Source organism: Salvelinus sp. IW2-2015, unplaced genomic scaffold (genome assembly GCF_002910315.2).
Source record: "Salvelinus sp. IW2-2015 unplaced genomic scaffold, ASM291031v2 Un_scaffold16511, whole genome shotgun sequence".
NCBI lineage: Eukaryota > Metazoa > Chordata > Actinopteri > Salmoniformes > Salmonidae > Salvelinus > Salvelinus sp. IW2-2015.
Window position 1 is genome coordinate 165,614 of NW_019957621.1, and position 20,327 is coordinate 185,940.

At 43.1% G+C, this 20,327-nt stretch overlaps 2 protein-coding genes and 1 long non-coding RNA gene across 6 annotated transcripts in view; 2 read left to right on the forward strand and 1 right to left on the reverse strand.

Annotated features, from left to right (window-relative positions):
* Positions 1 to 1,182, forward strand: part of ninl (ninein-like) — a 55,386-nt gene extending 54,204 nt beyond the window's left edge. For all 3 annotated transcript variants that reach the window (XM_024146725.2, XM_024146724.2, XM_024146726.2), the window contains one exon: positions 64 to 1,182. In XM_024146725.2, the coding sequence (XP_024002493.1) occupies positions 64 to 255 (192 nt within the window). In that variant the 3' untranslated portion in view covers positions 256 to 1,182. The remainder of the gene's footprint in view (positions 1 to 63) is intronic.
* Positions 867 to 3,625, reverse strand: gins1 (GINS complex subunit 1 (Psf1 homolog)). Its single transcript, XM_024146727.2, has 7 exons — positions 3,275 to 3,625; positions 2,444 to 2,508; positions 2,214 to 2,312; positions 1,995 to 2,085; positions 1,781 to 1,897; positions 1,468 to 1,542; positions 867 to 1,361 (listed from the first exon to the last, which is right to left on the reverse strand). Exons 1-7 carry the CDS (start codon positions 3,347 to 3,349, stop codon positions 1,293 to 1,295), a joined length of 591 nt encoding a protein of 196 aa, XP_024002495.1. The 5' UTR covers positions 3,350 to 3,625; the 3' UTR covers positions 867 to 1,292.
* Positions 3,589 to 20,321, forward strand: LOC112080807 (uncharacterized). Of its 2 annotated transcripts, XR_011479564.1 has the most exons (4): positions 3,589 to 3,680; positions 4,341 to 4,515; positions 14,835 to 14,956; positions 15,845 to 20,321. It is a non-coding gene; the product is annotated as an uncharacterized lncRNA (long non-coding RNA). The 2 variants fall into 2 exon arrangements; XR_002896229.2 differs by lacking the exon at positions 3,589 to 3,680 and having other exon boundaries at positions 3,810 to 4,515.
* The last annotated feature ends 6 nt before the right edge of the window (positions 20,322 to 20,327 follow it).

Consider the following 20,327-nt stretch of genomic DNA (forward strand, 5'->3'; position numbering starts at 1 on the left):
AAATGGCAGAGAAACATGCCCTGAAAATCTGACTGTATTTCATTGTCCCTGTCCCACCCACAGCTGGTGAAGAATGCCAAGTCAGACATCATGCTGAAGGACCTGTATGTGGAGAACTCCCAGCTGATGAAGGCACTGCAGGTCACTGAGCAGCGACAGAAGAGTGCTGAGAAAAAGAACTTTGTCTTAGAGGAGAAGATTACAGCCCTCAACAAGCTCCTTCGTAAGATCGCYCCTGCCTCCCTCTCTGCGTAGCAGTTCCTTGCTACTCAGAACAACGCTACTCCCCAAAAGACATCGACAACTGTGAAAGACCTCWTAAGTTTCCTTCCCTTAGTATTCGATGACCATCCCAATGAAACATTGATGCTTAATGTGGCAGGTGGTCCACAATGATTCTGTAAGRTCCATAACAAAATCACTGTGTAACAACTCCCTCTTGGGATGGTGGGTTTGATTGCACACAATTAGCACAAGTTATTTGGGTAAGTGGAACAGCACAAGTCTTAAGTGTTTTCAGCCACCAGGGTATTATGCATGTACTTTATTTTTTGTGTATATATWTTTTTATTGAGGTTAACGCAAGACTCATTTTTTGTGACGGTCAAAGTTCACGAAGTATTTTATTCTGTCTCTGCAGAGGCAGGCAGTCCGTTAGGTTACAGACTATCCTCCAGCATCATGCTGTGTTGGTAGGTCTGAGTGTCGWTTAGATGTATAATGGGACCAATGGTATAACATTCCAGTTTGATCATTAAACACACTCAAGGTACTGAACTTAAAGTTAAGTCTGTCAGACTGTATGAGATGAATGGTACTGTATGCGAAAGGCTGAATCCTAATTTAATCACAAAATGATTCAAAGAAAGGGTTTAGCAACTTTTAATTAAGTGTTCTTTGTGGTATTTTAAATTACCAACCAAAAGCACAGTATTTACAAATGTAAAGTTTTGATACACATCTGCACAATTTTCAATCCTGATGCACTGCTGTACAGTCAAACCTTTTAATTCCTAAACTATTTGAGTACTAAAAAAGATTGTTGCGACAATGTATTGTCAATCGAACAATGTATGTAGGTAATTATTGTAAAAACACTAACATGCAAGCTGTGGATTTGTTATGCACTACACAATCACTCCACAATTAAAACAAAACTGACCAAGTAATAMATCACCTACAGCTAAGTATATTTGAATTAATTATTGTTTTAAAKAACTTTTTCAAAATAGCATCACTTAAATGGATAATCCTCTGCTGAAGAAGAAAAAGTAATAGTTCTAGCATTTGATTCAAGACATGATGTGCTCCAAGACCCCCTGGCGAATCAACTGCTCACACTTCCATCGTGGCAGGAAGTGCTGGGGAGACAAGAGTGGAGTTTGAGAGTGACTCATGTTCAATTCTTTACACAATGTGCATGTATAGTGATGGTTTTCACATATAGTACTTTTTCTTTTCTTATACCTGACTGTTTTTCTTCAGAAGAATGATGGTCCCGTCGTCTATTTCAAACTCGCCATGATCTTTTAAACAGCGCACCTATTGAGAGAAATACATTGTGAGAAACAAACTAAATGGCAAGAGGGTAAAATCAATAGAACATGACCAATATCTAAATGAAGACCAAAAGAAGGAGCACCTAATAGTCAAGGGTCTATGTGCTACAGTTTGAATTAATTGATACAGTTGATGACTAACAGCACAAGTGGCCCCTACCAACATTCACTTAGTCTCTGGTCAGGTCCTTGCGGGCATGCAGTTCCCTTGTGTATCTTACCTCAATGTACAAACTCTTTGGAGGCTTCATGTCCTGTGTTATGTCAAGTCCTTCCTCTCCTCCAAGTGACCTCATGAAGGTAGCCAGTGACTTCTTGTACTGGTTAAACCATTCCAACTATTCAAAATTAAACATTACATTTTAAGAGTCAGATGCCATCACCCTGCCATCTTCTGTCCAATTTGTTTCTTGCCTTTGAAAGAAAGAAACATACCTCTTCTGCACACATGTGGAAGCGGATGTTTGTGGGCAACACACTTCCGTACTCCCACCTCAAAGTCCGAATGCGGAGGAGCCTGTCATAGCTGAGGAGAGGAAATTAGCAATGATGTTGTCCTATCCTAATAAACTATGATATGGTCAGTGTAACTGTCTACAAAAACATTAGTAGTGATGATGAGCTCAAAATCAACTCATCACATCAGGCACTCACAGGTAGGCAGCGATGCAACGTTGGTTTCTTAGCAGACAGCAGTGACGGAACTTGATGGTTGGAATCAGCTCACTTTTTCCCTCAGACTTGGCTTCATTGCTTTGAAGTGTGTGAAATAAAACGTATTTGTTAAAACCCATAAGGTAATTATTTCAGAACTCAATGGGAAAGAGACACATTCAAATATAAGAGAATGTCAATGTGTGACAATGTTTAATGTCTTAACTCACACATCACTTTGATTCTGCTCATATAATGCTTTCATCTCCTCCAGCACCTGACGAATACCATCTTCCTGCAAAGAAGGTGTCAGTCAGTGAGCAGTAATAGAAGTCAAATGACCATGTAGTCTGTGGCATTATAACCTAATTGCTAACTATCAAACTGATCTAAACGTCTTCACTTTGTATTCATAATCTGGCTAGGTTGATGTTAGCTATTACTGAGTGAAACACATTCTAGTGATGGCTGGCTAGGTTGATATTAGCTCTCAAGAGCCCCAAGTCAGAAGAGCAGGGCAAGGAGTAGGGCTGCACCATATGGGCAAATCATTTAATTGCGATTTGTTTTTAACCAAATATTGCGATTGAGATTTTACTTGCGATTTAGATCAAAACACTGTACTGTTGGAATCATATAAATAAAAGTAGTATTCAAATCATATGGTTGGTGTTGTTTGGCATGACAACGAATGAAAAAGCCAGGTACAGTATACGTTGTTGTGACAGAATAGGAACAAAGTGTTGGTCAGAGTTTCCCAGGGGACCCTTATTACATTAGAATTTTACATTCATGGCGTAAAAACAATATGCAGCCTGTTGCACATGTCCATATAGCAATTTCGATGAAAATGCGATTAATTGTGCAGCCCTAAGGAGGTTGATATAGCTAAGCCATTAATAGTATGTGTGGCAGTTGGGTGTACTGGGTGTCACGTGTCAAGACAGTGTTGACTCCTGCATCGCTAGAGTAAACTAACAATCTAACTAGTTAGCTATTCCATCTGCACTAATGGCTACAAATCCAGTATATCTTTATAACATGCTGAATGTGMCACTTACATTGAATGCAGGCAGTTGACCATCGCCCATCCGGTGAAGTTCTCTGATTATTTCGATTGCCTTTTCACAAAACATCTCTCTTGGTAAATGTTGTTATAAATTAATAGGATACCGTATATCAAGCTAGACTGAACTGTAGACTAAACCCTTACACTTGCATCAAATGAGTGATTATCCTGTAATTATTTCACCGTATCTAGAATGATGTGAATAGTTACTGACGGACAGCGGCTGAGTTTTCGCGGCAAAATSCTTTGATATGATCACGTAAGCGGAAACTATGGGTACCGATGAAAGACAAACCATACCAACCCACCGCGCCTGCTGCTGTCACCGCTGGTGGACAGCAAATTRCCGGTGTCCTCGCTTGTCATGTTGTCAGTTTAATAAAACAATAATAATAAAGGTATTGTATTTTTGTCATTTTCATTTTATTAAAACCATAAATAGTATTTGCATTCGAATATAACAACAAACATCATGTTGTGTTGCTTAGCTAGTTAGTGTCGTTAACTGTAGCTAGCTAACGTTAGTGTTTCACGCGAAACCACTTGCTGTCAATTTAGGTTAGCTGGTGGAGATAGTTTAGATGTCACAGTTAATATGTTAGCTAGTTCAATGTTGGAATATATGGGGGTTTATTCTGCAATACTATGTAGTTAGTTACTAGTTAGATAACTGAGGTGGTGTGTTTTGAAAAGTTGCTAGCTAGATCTAAATGRCGAGTTAGCTATGTAGCTACATTTCCTTTAAAAAGATGGCGTACTGGTCTGCTCTGATTGGCTTAAATGGGAACCCAGGGGAAAGGTTGATTTGATCAGCTGGTCTCTGCAGATATCGGACTTCTACAAACAATGTAGCTAGCAAAAGTGCTGATTGTCAGCGGTGCTGGAGGAGAAAACAACGGCACCCTGACCTCATCTTTACCCGGCTTCTTACCGAGAATTCGTTGCCAAACTACATCACCGGCGCTGTCTAGTATTGCTGTCAAATCAAATGCAATAGTGATAGACGGTGTTACACCTCCTTTGTCGCTTTTCTTTCACATTGTGCTTTTACATTTCAGTGATGCGAAAGCGAAATAACTCGCTCACCGTGGACCATGACAGCTCTTCCACCAACACATTGCTTGACAGCAGTCCGGATTTAAACTACTGTCACAAGAGAGGGGAAGGGGTTCCTGAGCCTTGTGTACCATCTAGGTCGGAATCGGACAAAACAATGGGCAGACCATTTCGAAGGTAAGGCACGTTTGCACCATGGAAGTCTAATAGGTAACCTACACTTATCCAGCCAGTACACTAATCTCATTACTGTGTTGTGGAAGATTGGGGGTTCAAGAATATGAATGTGTATTTAACAAACATACTTTAATTCAAACTTCCACCCCAGGCAGTCTGACATGAGGACATATTCATATTTCAAGATTGTAACCCACACCTTTGAATAGGTTATAGGAGGGCCATTTCACTGTGAATACATTTTAAGTTATATGAAACAGTTATCCCTCTGCCTCCGGTCACACAGGTTTTACTGGATAACTTTAGTTGTCTTTTGTTAGGAGTGGAACTGCTTGGGGTGGGTGTGGAACGATGTACATACCGTAGGCACAGAGCTGTTGATATGCTGTTATCTGAGGATGGTACTTTGAGTTACATTTTAAGACCTATGGGTATGCCCACATTACTTATGGGATTACTGTGTCTTCCAAGTGAATACTTTATAATCCCCTTATTATACACTACATGACCCAAAAGTTTGTGGACACCTGCTCATCGAACAGTTCATTGCAAAATCATGGGCATTAATATGGAGTTGGTCCCCCCCTTTGCTGCTAGAACAGCCTCTACTCTTCTGGGAAGGCTTTCCACTAGATGTTGGAACATTGCTGCGGGGACTTGCTTCCATTCAGCCATGAGCATTAGTGAACACAGGCGATTAGGCCTGGCTCACAGTCGGCATTCCAATTCCTCCCAAAGGTGTTCAATGGGGTTGAGGTCAGKTCTCTGTGCAGGCCAGTCAAGTTCTTCCATACCGATCTCAACAAACCATTTCTGTATGGACCTCGCTTTGTGCACAGGGGCATTTTCATGCTGGAACAGGAAAGGCACTTCCCTAAACTGTTGCCACAAGGTCGGAAACAAAGAATCGTCTAGATGTCTTTGCATGCTGTAGCATTAGGATTTCCCTTCACTTGAACTAAGGGGCCTGAACCATGAAAAACAGCCCCAGACCATTAATCCTCCTCCATACTTTTACAGTTGGCACTATGCATTGGAGCACACAGTTGGCGTTCTCCTGGCATCCGTCAAACCCAGATTCTTCCAGATGGTGAAGCGTGATTCATCACTCCAGAGAACACGTTTCCACTGCTCCAGAGTCCAATGGCAGAGAGCTTTACACCACTCCAGCCAATGCTTGGCATTGTGCATGGTGATCTTAGCCTTCTGTGTGGCTGCTCAGCCATGGAAACCATTTCATGAAGCTCCCGACGAACAGTTCTTATGCCATGTTGAAAGTCACYGAGCTCTTCAGTAAGGCCATTCTACTGCCAATGTTTGTCTATTGAGATTGCATGTCTGTSTGCTCGATTTTATMCACCTGTCAGCAACAGGTGTGGCTGAAATAGCGACTCCACAAATTTTGAAGGGGTGTCCACRTACTTTTGTATATGTAGTGTATAAGGGCTCTAAATGTAAGTGGACTAACAAAATGTCAACCCTATACTTTGAGCCTAGTTATCCAAATGACAGCTCAGTTGGACTATATCTAGCCTACTGTATCTAATTATTTTCATCAGAAACGCACAGCAAGATAATATGCTTTTACTTAATCAAACTAAAAACAATAAGTAGCCTACACTAACATCCCACACAAATGGGTATAAGTCACTCCGAGATTTATTCTTGTAAAACAATAACCGCTACCTGTTTTATGCATTGTTATTGTGACCTGTTCCTGAAAGAAGTACCACATTTCAGACTATGATGGAATTCAAACTTGTAATTGTACTGTATTCATGAAACCCATGTTGATGCATCAGTGATCAATAAGCAAATGTGATTGCTATTGCTGCCCTCGTCACATTCCAAGACTAATTTTGSTAAGCGTGATAAGTCATTCTAGCCTAGTTTTTGGTTGTTTTTAGCTACRGCACTCTTATCTTGAAAGACCAGTCTTCAGTTCACTCGAGGGTAGGGGCTGGCTTGAGGTGACTGATTAAATATTCAATATCCTCGGTCTCCTTTCAGAACCTTTGCCTGTCACCAAGGTTAAGTAGAGTGAGGGAGATGAGCTTTGAGGCTTGTTTAGAGCCCTGTCCACTGAGTCTGAATACAGCTCTGTCTCGACAATAAATAAGCTGTGGCTTGACATTGGTTCTAGTTAAGAAGGCATTGAATTCCATTCCATTTGTCTGAGCTAGTCACTGTGGTTTGGTGACTGATTATTAGAGACCTCATGAAGAGGTATTTTTAGTGCCACGGTTCTCAGTCCTTGAAGCTCATGTAACCACTTGGACTGATGCCAGTTCACATCAGGACAGTGGTCAGGTCCTTAGTCACTATCCTGTTCAGAAAACTGGAATTCAGGCTGGAACTCAACACTGCCATGTTGTAGTGATTCACATTTGAGTTGGCTGGCTATGATGATAAAGATAACAAGCTTGCTGGTTAGAAAACATCCTTCAAGGGCACCTCTTGTGATCACTGAACTCCACTAACTGGGTGGGAGGACAGAGGACCATATGATTGTATTCTGGTCATTGGGGCAGGTGTGACGTGAAGTCCTATATTTTAATGATGGTGATAAATATTATTCTGGATGTGATATCTCCATCGCTATTCTTCCCCTCTTTCGGAGAATAAATTCTATTCACTGATTTTGTTACCTCGGGCAGGGGTATTGGCCAGTTAAGCTTAAGAACGCTATTAAACTGTAAGCTCCAAGGTATCAAAACTATGCTAGATTTGAACTTGCTCAAATTTGCTGTTTAGGCTACTGCTGCTTCAAACAGTATTTTCTGGGTGTGAATGTGGGTCCATTGATGGGACATCTAATAGAAACGTGTACAGGACTGGACCATTGCATATAGGCACACTGCTAACTTGCACTGGCATCACTGTTAAAACAATTTACAGAAGGCCGGCTGGAAAGCCAGGGACACGCATTAGTGCAAAGGAACTAAGAACTGAGAGCAGAATGCACAGTTTCCCTTCCCTCCTGTGGGATATGTACCTTTATGTAGCCTAATGCGTTACACAGCGACTTTCATTTCCCACTAGGTGCTCCTCTCAACACTCCCCTCTTTTACCAACACTCCAGGAACAGGCTTCCCAGGGTCACTCTGTTTCCTTGGTGTCTCTGCCTACTTGGTTTATTGTGGTGTCATGTGTTGTTCCTGTCAGTCTATTCCCACAGCTGCAATCTGTCAAGATGACTGCACATTTTTTTTCCCCTCTGTCTCAATTTTGTCAGATTTGCAATTGTCAAGACTGCTAGCTACTGCTGCTGCCCTGTCATAGTGCATTAACCTGTTTCCAATAAACACACTGGAATCAGTCAGACACTGAGACACAAAGGTCTTGCAGATCCACTTCCTGTGTTTTGTTTATTTTTGTCTCATTACATTTTTAGCATTACTTTCCTCAACAGAATGTCCAGGAGACATTGTCTGACCTTTTTGGCCTAATTTGGCAGCAAATGCCCCATTTCTTAATCAAACTTTTTGKCTAAGTTTAGGGATGTTGATTTACTCTGCAGAAATGCGTGCCAGTTCCTTAGCCTATTTAGCTACAGTGGTCTCTTTTTGCCTTGAAGTCTCAGCCAGCCAGTTAGTCTTTAGTGGCCTGGGCAAGATATTGCAGGATGGACAGCACCATAAGTTTCTTATGTTATTTTTTTTCACTGTGTTTCTAGACTGAGAGTGTAAAGGATGTCACGCTGCTTGCTTAGCGAGTACCACTTCCTCCCAATTCGGCCCATACCGGGCGYGAACTCAGGACCTCTGCCTTGCTAGCACACGTGACCGCCCCCCCTGAAGCRTCTCACCAGTCAGTGACAAGCTAGCTATTTGCTGGGGTAACTTCAGGCTGAGGAGTAAGTTTCACTCATTCCCATGTGATACATGAGGAACTAGCTGTTCTGTGTACTACTGCACAGCAGTACAGGGCTGTTGGGTGGTTCATAACTACAGTATGTGCAGTCACCCTTAGATACATGAACTGACTGTACTAATGCACATGAATAACCCCTCCCACCACGACTGGCTGACATGTATAGTCCAATATGACCTTCATGTTGCACATGACATCAACCAAGTAATTTCAGGTGCTCTTTGCCAGCAACTTCAATGGGTCTTCCTGGCTTGTAGGTGGTTCATGATGATCTGACTGGAAAGAACTTCGCACACAAGGGTGACAAGTGTGAATGTTCTGTGGCTGTGCCCGTAAATCTCCAAAGGGAAATTGTGCTRAGCACCCAGTATCAAGTTTAGTGAGGAAGAACTAGCGTTAACTCATTTAGTGTTGTTTCCTTCCCCCATAGCATAGTGGCATTAATTCTGCTTAAAACCCAMGTATTGATTAGCTTATAGGGGTGCACATGTACTAACACCCTGTAGTTGCTTCAGATTATGTCCGACTGTGCCTGCCAGACCTCCTAGCTAATAAAATATTGCTTTGTTATGCCCTTCATACCAAACCACAGCATGCAGATTTTTTTAAATGACGTTTCTGTTATTTATTTTGAAGCTGGGCTGTGATTGCTCTGGCTGACTGGGCCTCCCATGAGGATTACTTATTTTGGGCTGATTGGCTGTTTAGGCTCAAGCGGTTGGAATCGGCTGTGTCATGGCTGTTATTTTAGGATCCTTCCAGCCCTCTTGACAGCTCTCCCATTGCTAGCAGAGGATTTCTATTTCTCTATGGAATATAGTGTGGGTGTGCGGTGCTCATCRCAGAGGCTCATTTTTAGAAGCCTCACTGGGAACATAATGGCCAGCTCTCTCGTGGGCTGAAGTATTCCAACTTGAAGTTGAGACAAGTTCAGCCTCTATGGTGTCAATGACCAAGAAGAATCTGGTTTCAGACACTGAAGCTGTTAACCTTGGAGGTGCTTCTCCTGCAGCTGCAGCTAATGTACAGCAGTAGTCAAAGGGTTTGAATATATTTATCTGCCGAACCTAGCTCTAGTGTTGTTTAAAAAAAAAATCTACTGCAACTCATATTCTGCTGTGAGTACCCATCTGAAGTTTATATTATTTTGGTCCTTGGAGATCCCTTTTGGTTATACCTGACCCCTGACTGTCTCGTAGTCTTGCTCTGGTCCTAGGGCTCCAGCCTGTTCTTTTTCCGCCCAACCAGACAGGGTGGCATTGACACTGCTCAAAGCCTCTTCTCAAAATCCCATGTCAGACTGCATTAGTTATCTCCTGCCCTGATTGGCCCTACTTTTGCAGCCATGGCGCTGTCAAGGTCCTGGCTGTTACACTGTCACCTTGGACAGGGATAGGGGGAAGGGAAGTCCTCTACAGGGAGCTGTGGCAAAGCAGCACTGGCCACAGGATGGACATGATAGTTAAATTAATTTAAAACCACACTGCCATGGTATTGTCGCCTTGTTTTACATGGATAACATGGCTTTATTGAAGTCCTTATGAATCTGATTAATGGTTAGTGCAGCAGGTAGCATAGTGGTTAGCCTAGCCTAGCGTTGGGCCAGTAACCGAAAGGTGGCTGGTTCGAATACCCAACCCGACAAGGGAAAAATCTGTTTGTGGTCTTGAGCAAAGCACTTAACCTTAATTTGCTCCAAGGGGCCATACTACTATGGCTGCCCCTGTAAACAACAAATTTCACTGCACCTATCCGGTGTAAGTGACAATAGAACATATACTCTCTGCCAAGCGGATGACCAATGTGATCTAATGCAATGTAGCTTCATCTCGTCATGTCTACCAGGCTGTAATCATGTCCATATGGCAGCAGGCCCCTCTGCTGAGCTAAACGCATTAACGCCTCGAGGCCAGCTAGCAGGGCAGGTGTTGTCCTGCTGTCTTGTTGCACCACTGTTGATCAACAGTGCCTCCTGTTGTTATACCTGCATAGGGTGGAAACAGGCAGATCTGTTTGCGTAACCCTTGACTGAATTATCTCTACATGGCAATTAACCTTCACCCCACCGATGGTTCAACTGGAGGTCTGTCTGCAGTAGGTACCCCATAAGAAAATGCTGGGCCCCACGTGCCTGTGAAATTAGACCACCATCTGTTTGGTTGGCATGACTGGTACACTGCTTGTTCTGAACAAAGCAAGAGTGCTGTCCGCTTTGTCAAAACTGGTCAGCCTTGTGTTCCAGTTGGCTGAACATGCATCTGCCGCAGTGTTTCTAAACCTAGCTTATTTGTTTCATTATCTGTGGAGGAGGATGATGGGCATTTTCTGTTATATCCCTCTGGTATATGTACTGGTATGCACACTCAGGCAAGCGTAACATACTATTGTAAAGTACTGACTGGCTATGGTGTATTTATTTATGCGGAGTCGTCTGCACATGACAAATTACACCATGCACATGTTAGTCACAAAGCAATGTTGATTTTATTGAGAGGGTGGCAACTGGTGAGTGTTAGGGCTATCCTTGGAAGCCCAGGCTTCTACTGTACTGTTCGAAAGCCTGGGGAAGATCTCCTTTCAGAAAGAACATAAAAGGGGTGGAGTACGGCAGAGTCTAGATGGGAACTAGTGACGCATTGCCACTTATCAAGATTCCGCATGGATGGAGTTCCAAAGAGACTTCCAATACAAAACGAATACTACATAGGCTACTAAAACGTTGTCTGACACTGTAGGAAAAGAGAAAAAAAACAAATCACAAGGGAATGCCTCTACCACAGAACAAGGAGCCAGATGTTTCACCGGATGTATAAATCTGAAGCATATGGTTGGAATTTTCACACACGCTCTTTACGGATTAATCCCGGTTTCAACTGTACTGGGCTGATGTCAACGTTGTGAAGGGAGTGCCCCATGGTGGCGTTGGGGTTATGGTATGGGGAGGCATAAGCTACAGACAACGAACCCAATTGCATTTTTATCGTTGGCATTTTGGGGCCCATTGTCGTGCCATTCATCTGCCGCCATCACCTCATGTTTCAGCATGATAATGCACAGCCCCATGTCGCAAGGATCTGTACACAATTCCTGGACGCTGAAAATGTCCCAGTTCTTCCATGGCCTGCATACTCACCAGACATGTCACCCATTGAGCATGTTTGGGATGCTCTCGATCAACGTGTACGACCAAGTGTGCCAGTTCCCGCCAATATCCAACAACTTCGCACAGCCATTGAAGAAGAGTGGGACAAAATTCCACAGGTCACAATCAACAGCCTGCTCAACTCTATGCGATGTCGTGCTGCATGAGGCAAATGGTGGTCACACCAGATACTGACAGTTTTCTGATCCACAACCCTAACCTTTTAAAAGATATCTGTGGTCAATAGATGCATATGTATTTCCAGTCATGTGAAATCCATATATTAGGGCCTAATAAATGAATTTCAATTGACTCGGTCATAAGATACTGTGATACCCGGCAACCAGAATAACCATTCCTTTTAAAATAATAAGAATTTAAAAGCACTATGAAATACCTTATGCAGGGCCAGTCAAGCTGTGGMGATGTACTTTTTGCTGTGATAACTACAACCCTAAGTTGGATGGGGGGGGACAGAGGTGGAGCTAATACAATGCATCCAAATGAAGGCGTGGATAGTGTTTTTTTTTTTTTATTACGCCAGTGTCTAACTTGATACGTCTGTCCCTCTTTCTCGCAGTGGCTTCTTGATAACGCAGCACACAGTATCTAACAGGCTCTTTCAAGCACTCTGCATTATTCATAGGGCCAGAGAGAGCTCTGTGTACACTCTAAGGGGTTTTGCATGTCTGCACAAACTGCACTTGGTGCATTTGAGTGTGTGTGTGTGTGTGTCTTGATTTTGTTAGAGCTGATAGATTCCATCTCTGGCAAAGATGGTCAGGTAGAGAGGCTGAAAACAACAGCAGATGTAACAAACATCTTACATGTGAATGTAAGTAGGCTATTTAAGAACTAGGCTAGACTAAATGGAGTAGGCCTAGGTCTATTTCTGGCTTTGCTAATCTAAAAATAGAATTCATGAGCATTAGTTAACCTTGTCTATACTACGGAGTCTGACTGGATCCTTTAATACATATTCATTAAAGTGCAATTTAGTCCAGGATAAGACTTAATTTAGGTCAGTTAAACTGTCCATATTATAAAAATGTTTTTGTGAATAATCCATTGTACGCTATTCCCACTGACATGTCTGGAGCTCCATAAAGCAGTCTTTCCTGTGCCACTGCACTCATACAGTAATTATACAGTATCTCCACTGCTTGCTTTACGTTCATCACACATCCAGTAAATTAGAGGTTATTATGACACACCCCCAGTAGTGAATATTACAGTTCCCCTGGCCCCCCTCCCTGACTGACGCTCCAGCCACATCATCATGACATACAGTATCAGAGTCCCCCGGGTGCACCGGGCCGTAGAGATCCGTTATGCAACACGCCAGCGAGACGGAGGGAGGGCAGCAGAGGGCCCACTCCAACCCTCCCCTGACCTTTTTGACATTGAGAGACATGAGGACATCCTTGAACGCATGCGTGCATCTTGCATATTGTCACACTGGGGTCATCGCTGTTCATTTCATTGGCGTCTGTGGGGTCTGTTTCACGGATTGGAGGACGTTTGTTTTGTTCCTCTGCTGCAGGGTGTGCTGTTTGGGCCTAGTATCTGTCAGGGACTTCACCCTCCATGTGGGGTAAGTTATGTCATAAGGCATGTCATCAATATTGGAGGAAAAACAAAGTGATTTGTCCATAGCCCTAGAAGGGAGATGGGTAACTTCCTGACTATCAGCAGTCCCTCTGTTATTACAGCAGCTTTCCCAGAGGGTAGCAGTAGTTTGTTTTCATTTAAAATAATAGTCCTATTAACTTGCCATAAAGTTACACATTCTGTCCCAAGCAAGACTCTAGGAAATACGGTGTGCTCAGAGAAGCGCTGACACCAATTTAGACTTCATACACCGTAGACATTGTGGCGTATTTCATTMTGCCGTACGTCATCTTCAGAGTCTTGCCTCGCTACTGAACGGACAAGTGTAACAACGCAAGATGGCATTTATTTTTGGAATATTGCAAAATCATTCAAAAAAGGATAAATATGTTTTAGGTGATAATAAAACATGTTTTGTTACTTTTTCATCAACTTGTTTCTCTAACTTTATAGCAAGTCAAGCTGGCTTGCACTGCAGAACTAAAAATCTAGCCTAGGTTTAAGATGCCACTATAGCTAGTGACCTCCCCCTAATAATTGTCATAAAAAAACAAACGTCCTTAATCACATTAAACTTAAATGGGAGGCAACAGCCAGTGTGTATTTAACATTACTATTAAAATAGTACTCACTTATAGGAATGGGTAATTGTTTACAAGTTGCTAGCTATCCCATAAAGCCATCACCGAAAACCTGCAGAGTTTTGGTAACTTCCTGTTCTTCGACACTGGCTGGACTGAAGACGATGCTTAGTTTGGAACATTTGAAAGTATGCGGCGTCCGTCTCGCAATGGAGCCTTCAACCGCAAGGGGGTGTTGCGATTCCACTCCATTGTGGACGTCCCCATTTGAAATGCATGACATACGGCACAACGTAACATTATTGGTAATGTGAACGAGGCTTGACTCTGACTTACGGCCATGTAGAACTTCCTCATTATAAAGGGTTGCATTGAGCAAGGCTAAGGTGCAGTGTGTTTTACACAGCATTTTCTGTCTGATATTTTTAACGTCTCTCTGAAATGTCATGATCTCCACTGCTCCCAGGTCAGAATTCTGCAGTGGTTGCAGCTTAACCTCAGACTGAAGTCTAGCTGGATGAAACCGTTTGGAAGGAAGGGAGGAAAGGTGCAGGTTACAGGCTGTTGTAACGAGGACTTTGTCATGACCCTCTTTGAACCACATGACCCTCTGAATTCTTAGGATAGAGCCAAGCAACATCTGGTTTTACTCTGTATGAACAGGGAAGAGTTGTTTTTTCCTAAACAGTCTGAACTTTGAACCCCCATCCTGATAACTAACACATTATGATCTAGGCTTAATATTTTAAACTATTTTAGTTCTGTACACATCTGTGTACAATTGGAATGGATAGCAGAACTTTGTAGTCTTAACTTATTTTTATCTAACTGTTATTTTTATCTAACCTTTAACTAAGTCAGTTAAGAACAAATTCTTATTTACAGTGACTGCCTAGGGACAGTGGGTTAACTGCCTTGTTCAGGGGCAGAACGACAGATTTTGACCTTGTCATTTCAGGGATTCGATCTAGCAACCTTTCGGTTACTGGCCCAACGCTCTAACCACTAGGCCATCTAAAATTAGCCATCTAAAATCTTAATGTTTTCTACTTTAGTTTTTGAAGAACAATGTAAAATGCTGACGTTGTCTCTCCCCTGCGTGTGTGTTCCAGATATGGCCTAATGGGCAGATTGAAGAGGATCCTCCTGTGGGTGCTGGGAGTCTACATAACCATCCCCTTCATCGTCAAACTATGCCCCTCCATTCAGGCAAAACTAGTCTTTTTAAATTTTGGTAAGTATAGATATAGAAACCAGTAAGGCATGTTTTGTTCAATCTAGTTTGCATTGATTTAAGATTTTTTTTTTAATAAAACATTTATGAGACGAAATAAGCTTGCTTCATCAGTTAACTCTGGCCTCTGCGTGTTTCATTTGGTAGGTGGATACTTGTAGCTCATTTAGTAAGTGTGCATACTGCATACATAAGCAAGGGTGCATGTGCTAATGTGTGCACATGAGAGCCTGCTCATCAATTGAACCTGAAACCCAACACAGCACGAAACTCCAGACAGAGGCAGTTAAGAGGGTGTATATTCCATCTGCAAGCATGCAATACACAGCCTTCACCGCTCCCTCCATCTGATATGCAGTGTGTAACTGTAGTAGTTTCATGCATTATAGGCAGCAATGGGCAGGATTGCACCTAAAACATTGATTCAGTAGTACTGAGTGGTGTGTTGTGACCACATCTGATTCTAGTTACTTGGTTTCAACCAATCAACATCCAGTACTGGAACTACCCATTGTAAAACATGTAACCCCATCAGATTTGAACATGCTTTTCTGTCCCACTCAGTGACATCTGATTTTCTTTTGCGATCTTTTGAATGGTTTGCAGTGCAGCTAAAGACCCAAACGTCTTGTGGATGGCAGACAGTTAGAGGTTTTCTTTGTTTTCAGTGAGGAAGTGAAACAGTATATGTCTGTACAGGAAGTGGACGGTGACTTGTGACTGTCTCGTGTAACCTTATAGAGTGGAAAGTGGCAGAGCCCTGCTATTTCTAGAGCAGCTGTCCTGTGGATTTTAGCTGAGCGCTGCTGCTTTGTCAGTGATATCTTATTGTCTTAGCACATCTAACACAGCCTCTGTCTACCCTCTACCCAACCCCACCCCCTGCAGTGCGGCTGCCCTATTTCATTGACTTGAAAAGGCCACAAGACCATGGCTTGAACCACACCTTTAACTTCTACCTGCAGCCAGAGACTGGTGTCAACATTGGTGTATGGTAAGAAGACATGTGCACACACCAGCTGCTTGGCTAAGACTGTGTGGGATGGATCTCGTACTTTCTTTCTCGCTCTCTACTTTCACATATCAAGTCAATGATGACACAGGTGACAATAGGAAAAATAATAATACTCAATGAGTAGTAACCAGTAACAGGACACTTCAGGAAGAAATGATTTAGGACAATAATGAAATGGTGAGAAAGATACAAGTAGCAATGTTGCTGCTCTGGTTGGTCATTCCACTGGCTGTCCCTAYGGGTGTGGCAGGAAGCTACATATTTTGCAGCTAATATGGCATAAAGGTTTTTTTGTTCCAGGAGATATTGGATTTTCTCCTTTTCTGTTTTCAAAGTATTTGTTTTAGATTCTGGGTAAGAAAATTGCCTGCATSTCTGTATAGTTCTCGCAGTGTAGGAGAAAATGCAGCTCTGTCTTGGCCTTTCTGAGGGCAGAGTGTGACGGTCAGTTTCTATTGCCAGGCCGTGCTCACTTAGTCTGTACGTAGTCAGTGTTTTTCTCCGTTTTCTATCAGTCRCGGTGGTAATATAGTCTGCCACCATGTACTGTCTGTTTAGRGCCAAATAGCATTGACGTTTACTTATATTTTTTGTGGTGTCTTTCCAATAGGTGAGCTTTTTATTTTTACTTYGTGATGATTTGGTTGGGACAGGTTTTCTGAGTGCTGTCCTGAGGCTTTGTTGGGTAGGTAGGGGTTAGTGAACTGAGCCAGCTGGCTGAGGACTCATTTCTATGGTCATCTCTTGGCTTTTRAGGGCTTTGTAATGGTATGAGTGGTGGTCACTTGTTTTTCTAAATGATAACATTTGGTGGCTCTTTTCTTGGATATTAATCAGAAGAGGGAATTGGCCTAATTCTGYTCTGCATGCGTTTGGAGTTGTTTYCTCTGTACTCTGAGGATGCTCTTACAGAATTCCTCATGCTGGGTTTCAGTTGGGGTGTTTGTCCCATTTGTCATTCTTGCTTTGTAAACAGACCCCACACTTCACTGCCATATAGTGMAATTGGTTCTATTATTGATTAGAATATTTTGACCCAGATGTTAATTGCTGTTTAATTTAATAGATTGTTCAATGGCATAGAAAGCCCTCCTTCCTTTCTTTCAGTTCATTCACGGCCAAGTTGAAGTTCCCTGTGGAGCACATTTTTTGTCGTGTGTGTGTGTGCGCGTTATGAGTGGAGTCTAGTAAAAAGGTATGTTGGTTWCCCTGACATCTGGACCTTTTCTKGAATATCATAATGTTTGTATTTTTGAGATGGACTCTCTGTGCCCAGGTTTGACACAACTGTTGCAGATGATCTAATTGTGGCTGTAGCCCCTCTTGTGGGGGACAGCGGCACCAGATCATCTGCATACAGGAGCCATTTTATTTCTGTGTCATTACGAGTGAGATCGGGGGCTGTTGATCGCTCAAGCTTTTTGATTTAACATGTTTATCATTTAGGGTATGCAAGGTATAAATATGGTTTGATCATTTGGTAGGAATCCAATTTGACTTTTGCTCAGGACATTACTGCACTTTCTCAGTGACCACAATCTGCTGTTCATGATGGCGTCTCTCGATCCGGCTCTCGTCTCTCTCATCAAATTGTATTTGTCACATGCGCTGAATACAACAGGTATAGATGGACCTTACGTGAAATGCTTACTTTCAAGCCCTTAACCAACAATGCAGTTCAAGAATAGAGTGAAGAAAATACGATTACATGACAATAACAAGGCTATATACAGCGAGTACCGGTACCAAGTCAATGTGCGGGGGTACAGGTTAGTCGAGGTAATTTCTCCATGTAGGTAGGGGTAAAGTGACTATGCATAGATAATAAACAGCGAGTAGCAGCAGTGTAAAAACCAAGGGGGGGGGTCAATGTAAATAGTCCGGGTGGCTGTTTGATTATTTGTTCAGCAGTCTTATGGTTTGGGGGTAGAAGCTGTTAAGGATTATTTTGTACCTAGCGCTCTGGTACCGCTTGCCGTGCGGTAGCAGAGAGGACAGTCTGACTCGGGTGACTGTAGTATTAAAACATTTTTTGGGCCCTCCTTCTGATGCCTAGTAGGTATATAGGTCCTAGATGGTAGGAAGCTTGGCCCCAGTGATGTGTTGGGCTGTACGCACTAACCTTTGTATTGCCTTACGGTTGGTTGGATGCAGAGCAGATGCCATACCATGCGGTGATGCAACTGGTCAGGATGCTCTCAATGGTGCAGCTGTAGGACTTTTTGAGGATCTGGGGACCAATGCCACATTTTTTCAGTCTTCTGAGGGGGAAAAGGTGTTTTCGTGCCCTCTTCATGACTGTCTTGGTGTGCTTGGACCATGTTAGTTTGTTGTTGTGGACGCCAAGGAACTTGACGCTCTCGACCCGCTCGACTACAGCCCCGTCGACCTTAATGGAGTCGTGGTTGGTCACGCAGTCGTGGGTGAACAAGGAATACAGGAGGGGACTAAGCACGCATGCCTGAGGGTCCTCCTTGTTGAGGATCAGCGTGGCAGATGTGTTGTTATCTAACCTTACCACCTGGGGGTGGCCAGTCAGGAAGTACAGGATCCAGTTGCAGAGGGAGGTGTTTAGTCCCAGGGTCCTTAAACAGTGAGATTTGTGGGCACTATGGTGTTGAACGCTGAGCTGTAGTTAATGAACAGCAGTCTCACATAGCTGATCCTTATGTCCAGGTGGGTAAGGGTAGTGTGGAGTGCAATAGAGACTGCATCATCTGTGGAAATGTTGGGGYGGTATGTGAATTGGAGTGGGTCTAGKGTGTCCTGGAGGATGCTGTTGATGTGAGCCATGACCAGCCTTTCAAAGGACTTCATGGTTACCGACGTGATTTCTACAGGGCGGTAATCATTTAGGCAGGTCACCTTCGCATTCTTGGGAACAGGGACTATGGTGGTCTGCTTGAAAATGTCAGTGAAGACACTTGCCAGTTGGTCTGTGCATGCTCTRAGTACATGCCCTGGTAATCCCTCTTGCCCCGCAACCTTGTAAATGTTGACCTGTTTCAATGTCTTACTCACATCAGCTACGGAAAGCGAGATCACACAMTCATCTGGAACAGCTGGTGCTCATGCATGCTTCAGTGTTGCTTGCCTCGAAGCGAGCATAAAAGGCATTTGGCTCGTCTGGTAGGCTCGTGTCACTGGGCAGTGGCTGGGTTTCCCTTTGTAGTCCATAATAGTTTGCAAGCCATGCCACATCTGACGAGCGTCAGAGGCGGTGTAGTAGGATTCAATCTTAGTCCTGTATTGATGCTTTGCCTGTTTGATGGTTCGTCTGAGGGTATAGCAGGATTTCTTATAAGTGTCAGGATTAGTGTCCCGCTCCTTGACAGTGGCAGCTCTAGCCTTTAGCTTGGTGCGGATGTTGCCTGTAATCCATGGCTTCTGKTTGGGATATGTACKTACGGTCACTGTGGGGACRACGTTTTCGATGCACTTATTGATGAAGCCGGTGACTGAGATGGTATACCCCTCAATGCCATTGGATGAATCACGGAACATATTCCAGTCTCTGCTAGCAAAGCAGTCCTTTAGCGTAGACTCCGCGTCATCTGACCACTTCCATATTGAGCGAGTCACTGGTACTTCCTGTTTAGTTTTTGCTTGTAAGCGGGAATCAGGTGGATAGAGTTATGGTCAGATTTTCCCAATGGAGGATTAGGGAGAGCTTTGTACACATCTCGGTGTGGAGTAAAGGTGGTCTAGAGTTATTTATTTTTTTTTTATGTTTTTTTTCTCCTCTGCTTGCACATGTAACATGCTGGTAGAAATTATGTCAAACGGATTTAAGTTTGCCTGCGTTAAAGTCCCTGGCCACTAGGAGCGCCACTTCTGGATGAGCATTTTCTTTTTTGCTCATGGCCTTAGACCGCACTCAACGAGCTGTATTAGTGCCAGCATCAGTTTGTGGTGGAAAATAAACGGCTACGAATAATATAGATGCGAAGTCTTGGTAGATAGTGTGGTGTACAGCTTATCATGAGATACTCTACCTCAGGTGAGAAATACCTTGAGACTTCTTTAATATTAGACATTCCGCACAGGCTGTTGACAAATAGACACACAACCCCGCCCTACCAGACGTAGCTGCTCTGTCCTGCCGATGCACGGAAAACCCAGCCAGCTCTATATTATCCGCGTTGTTGTTCAGACTCGACTCGGTGAAACATAAGATATTAGTTTTTCATGTCCAGTTGGTAGGATAGTTTCCACCGTAGATCATCCAGTTTGTTTTCCAGGGATTGCGCGTTGGCCAATAGAACCATTTTACATTACATTTTAGTCATTTAGCAGACGCTCTTATCCAGAGCGACTTACAGTAGAGTGCATACATTTTATTACATTTTTTACATA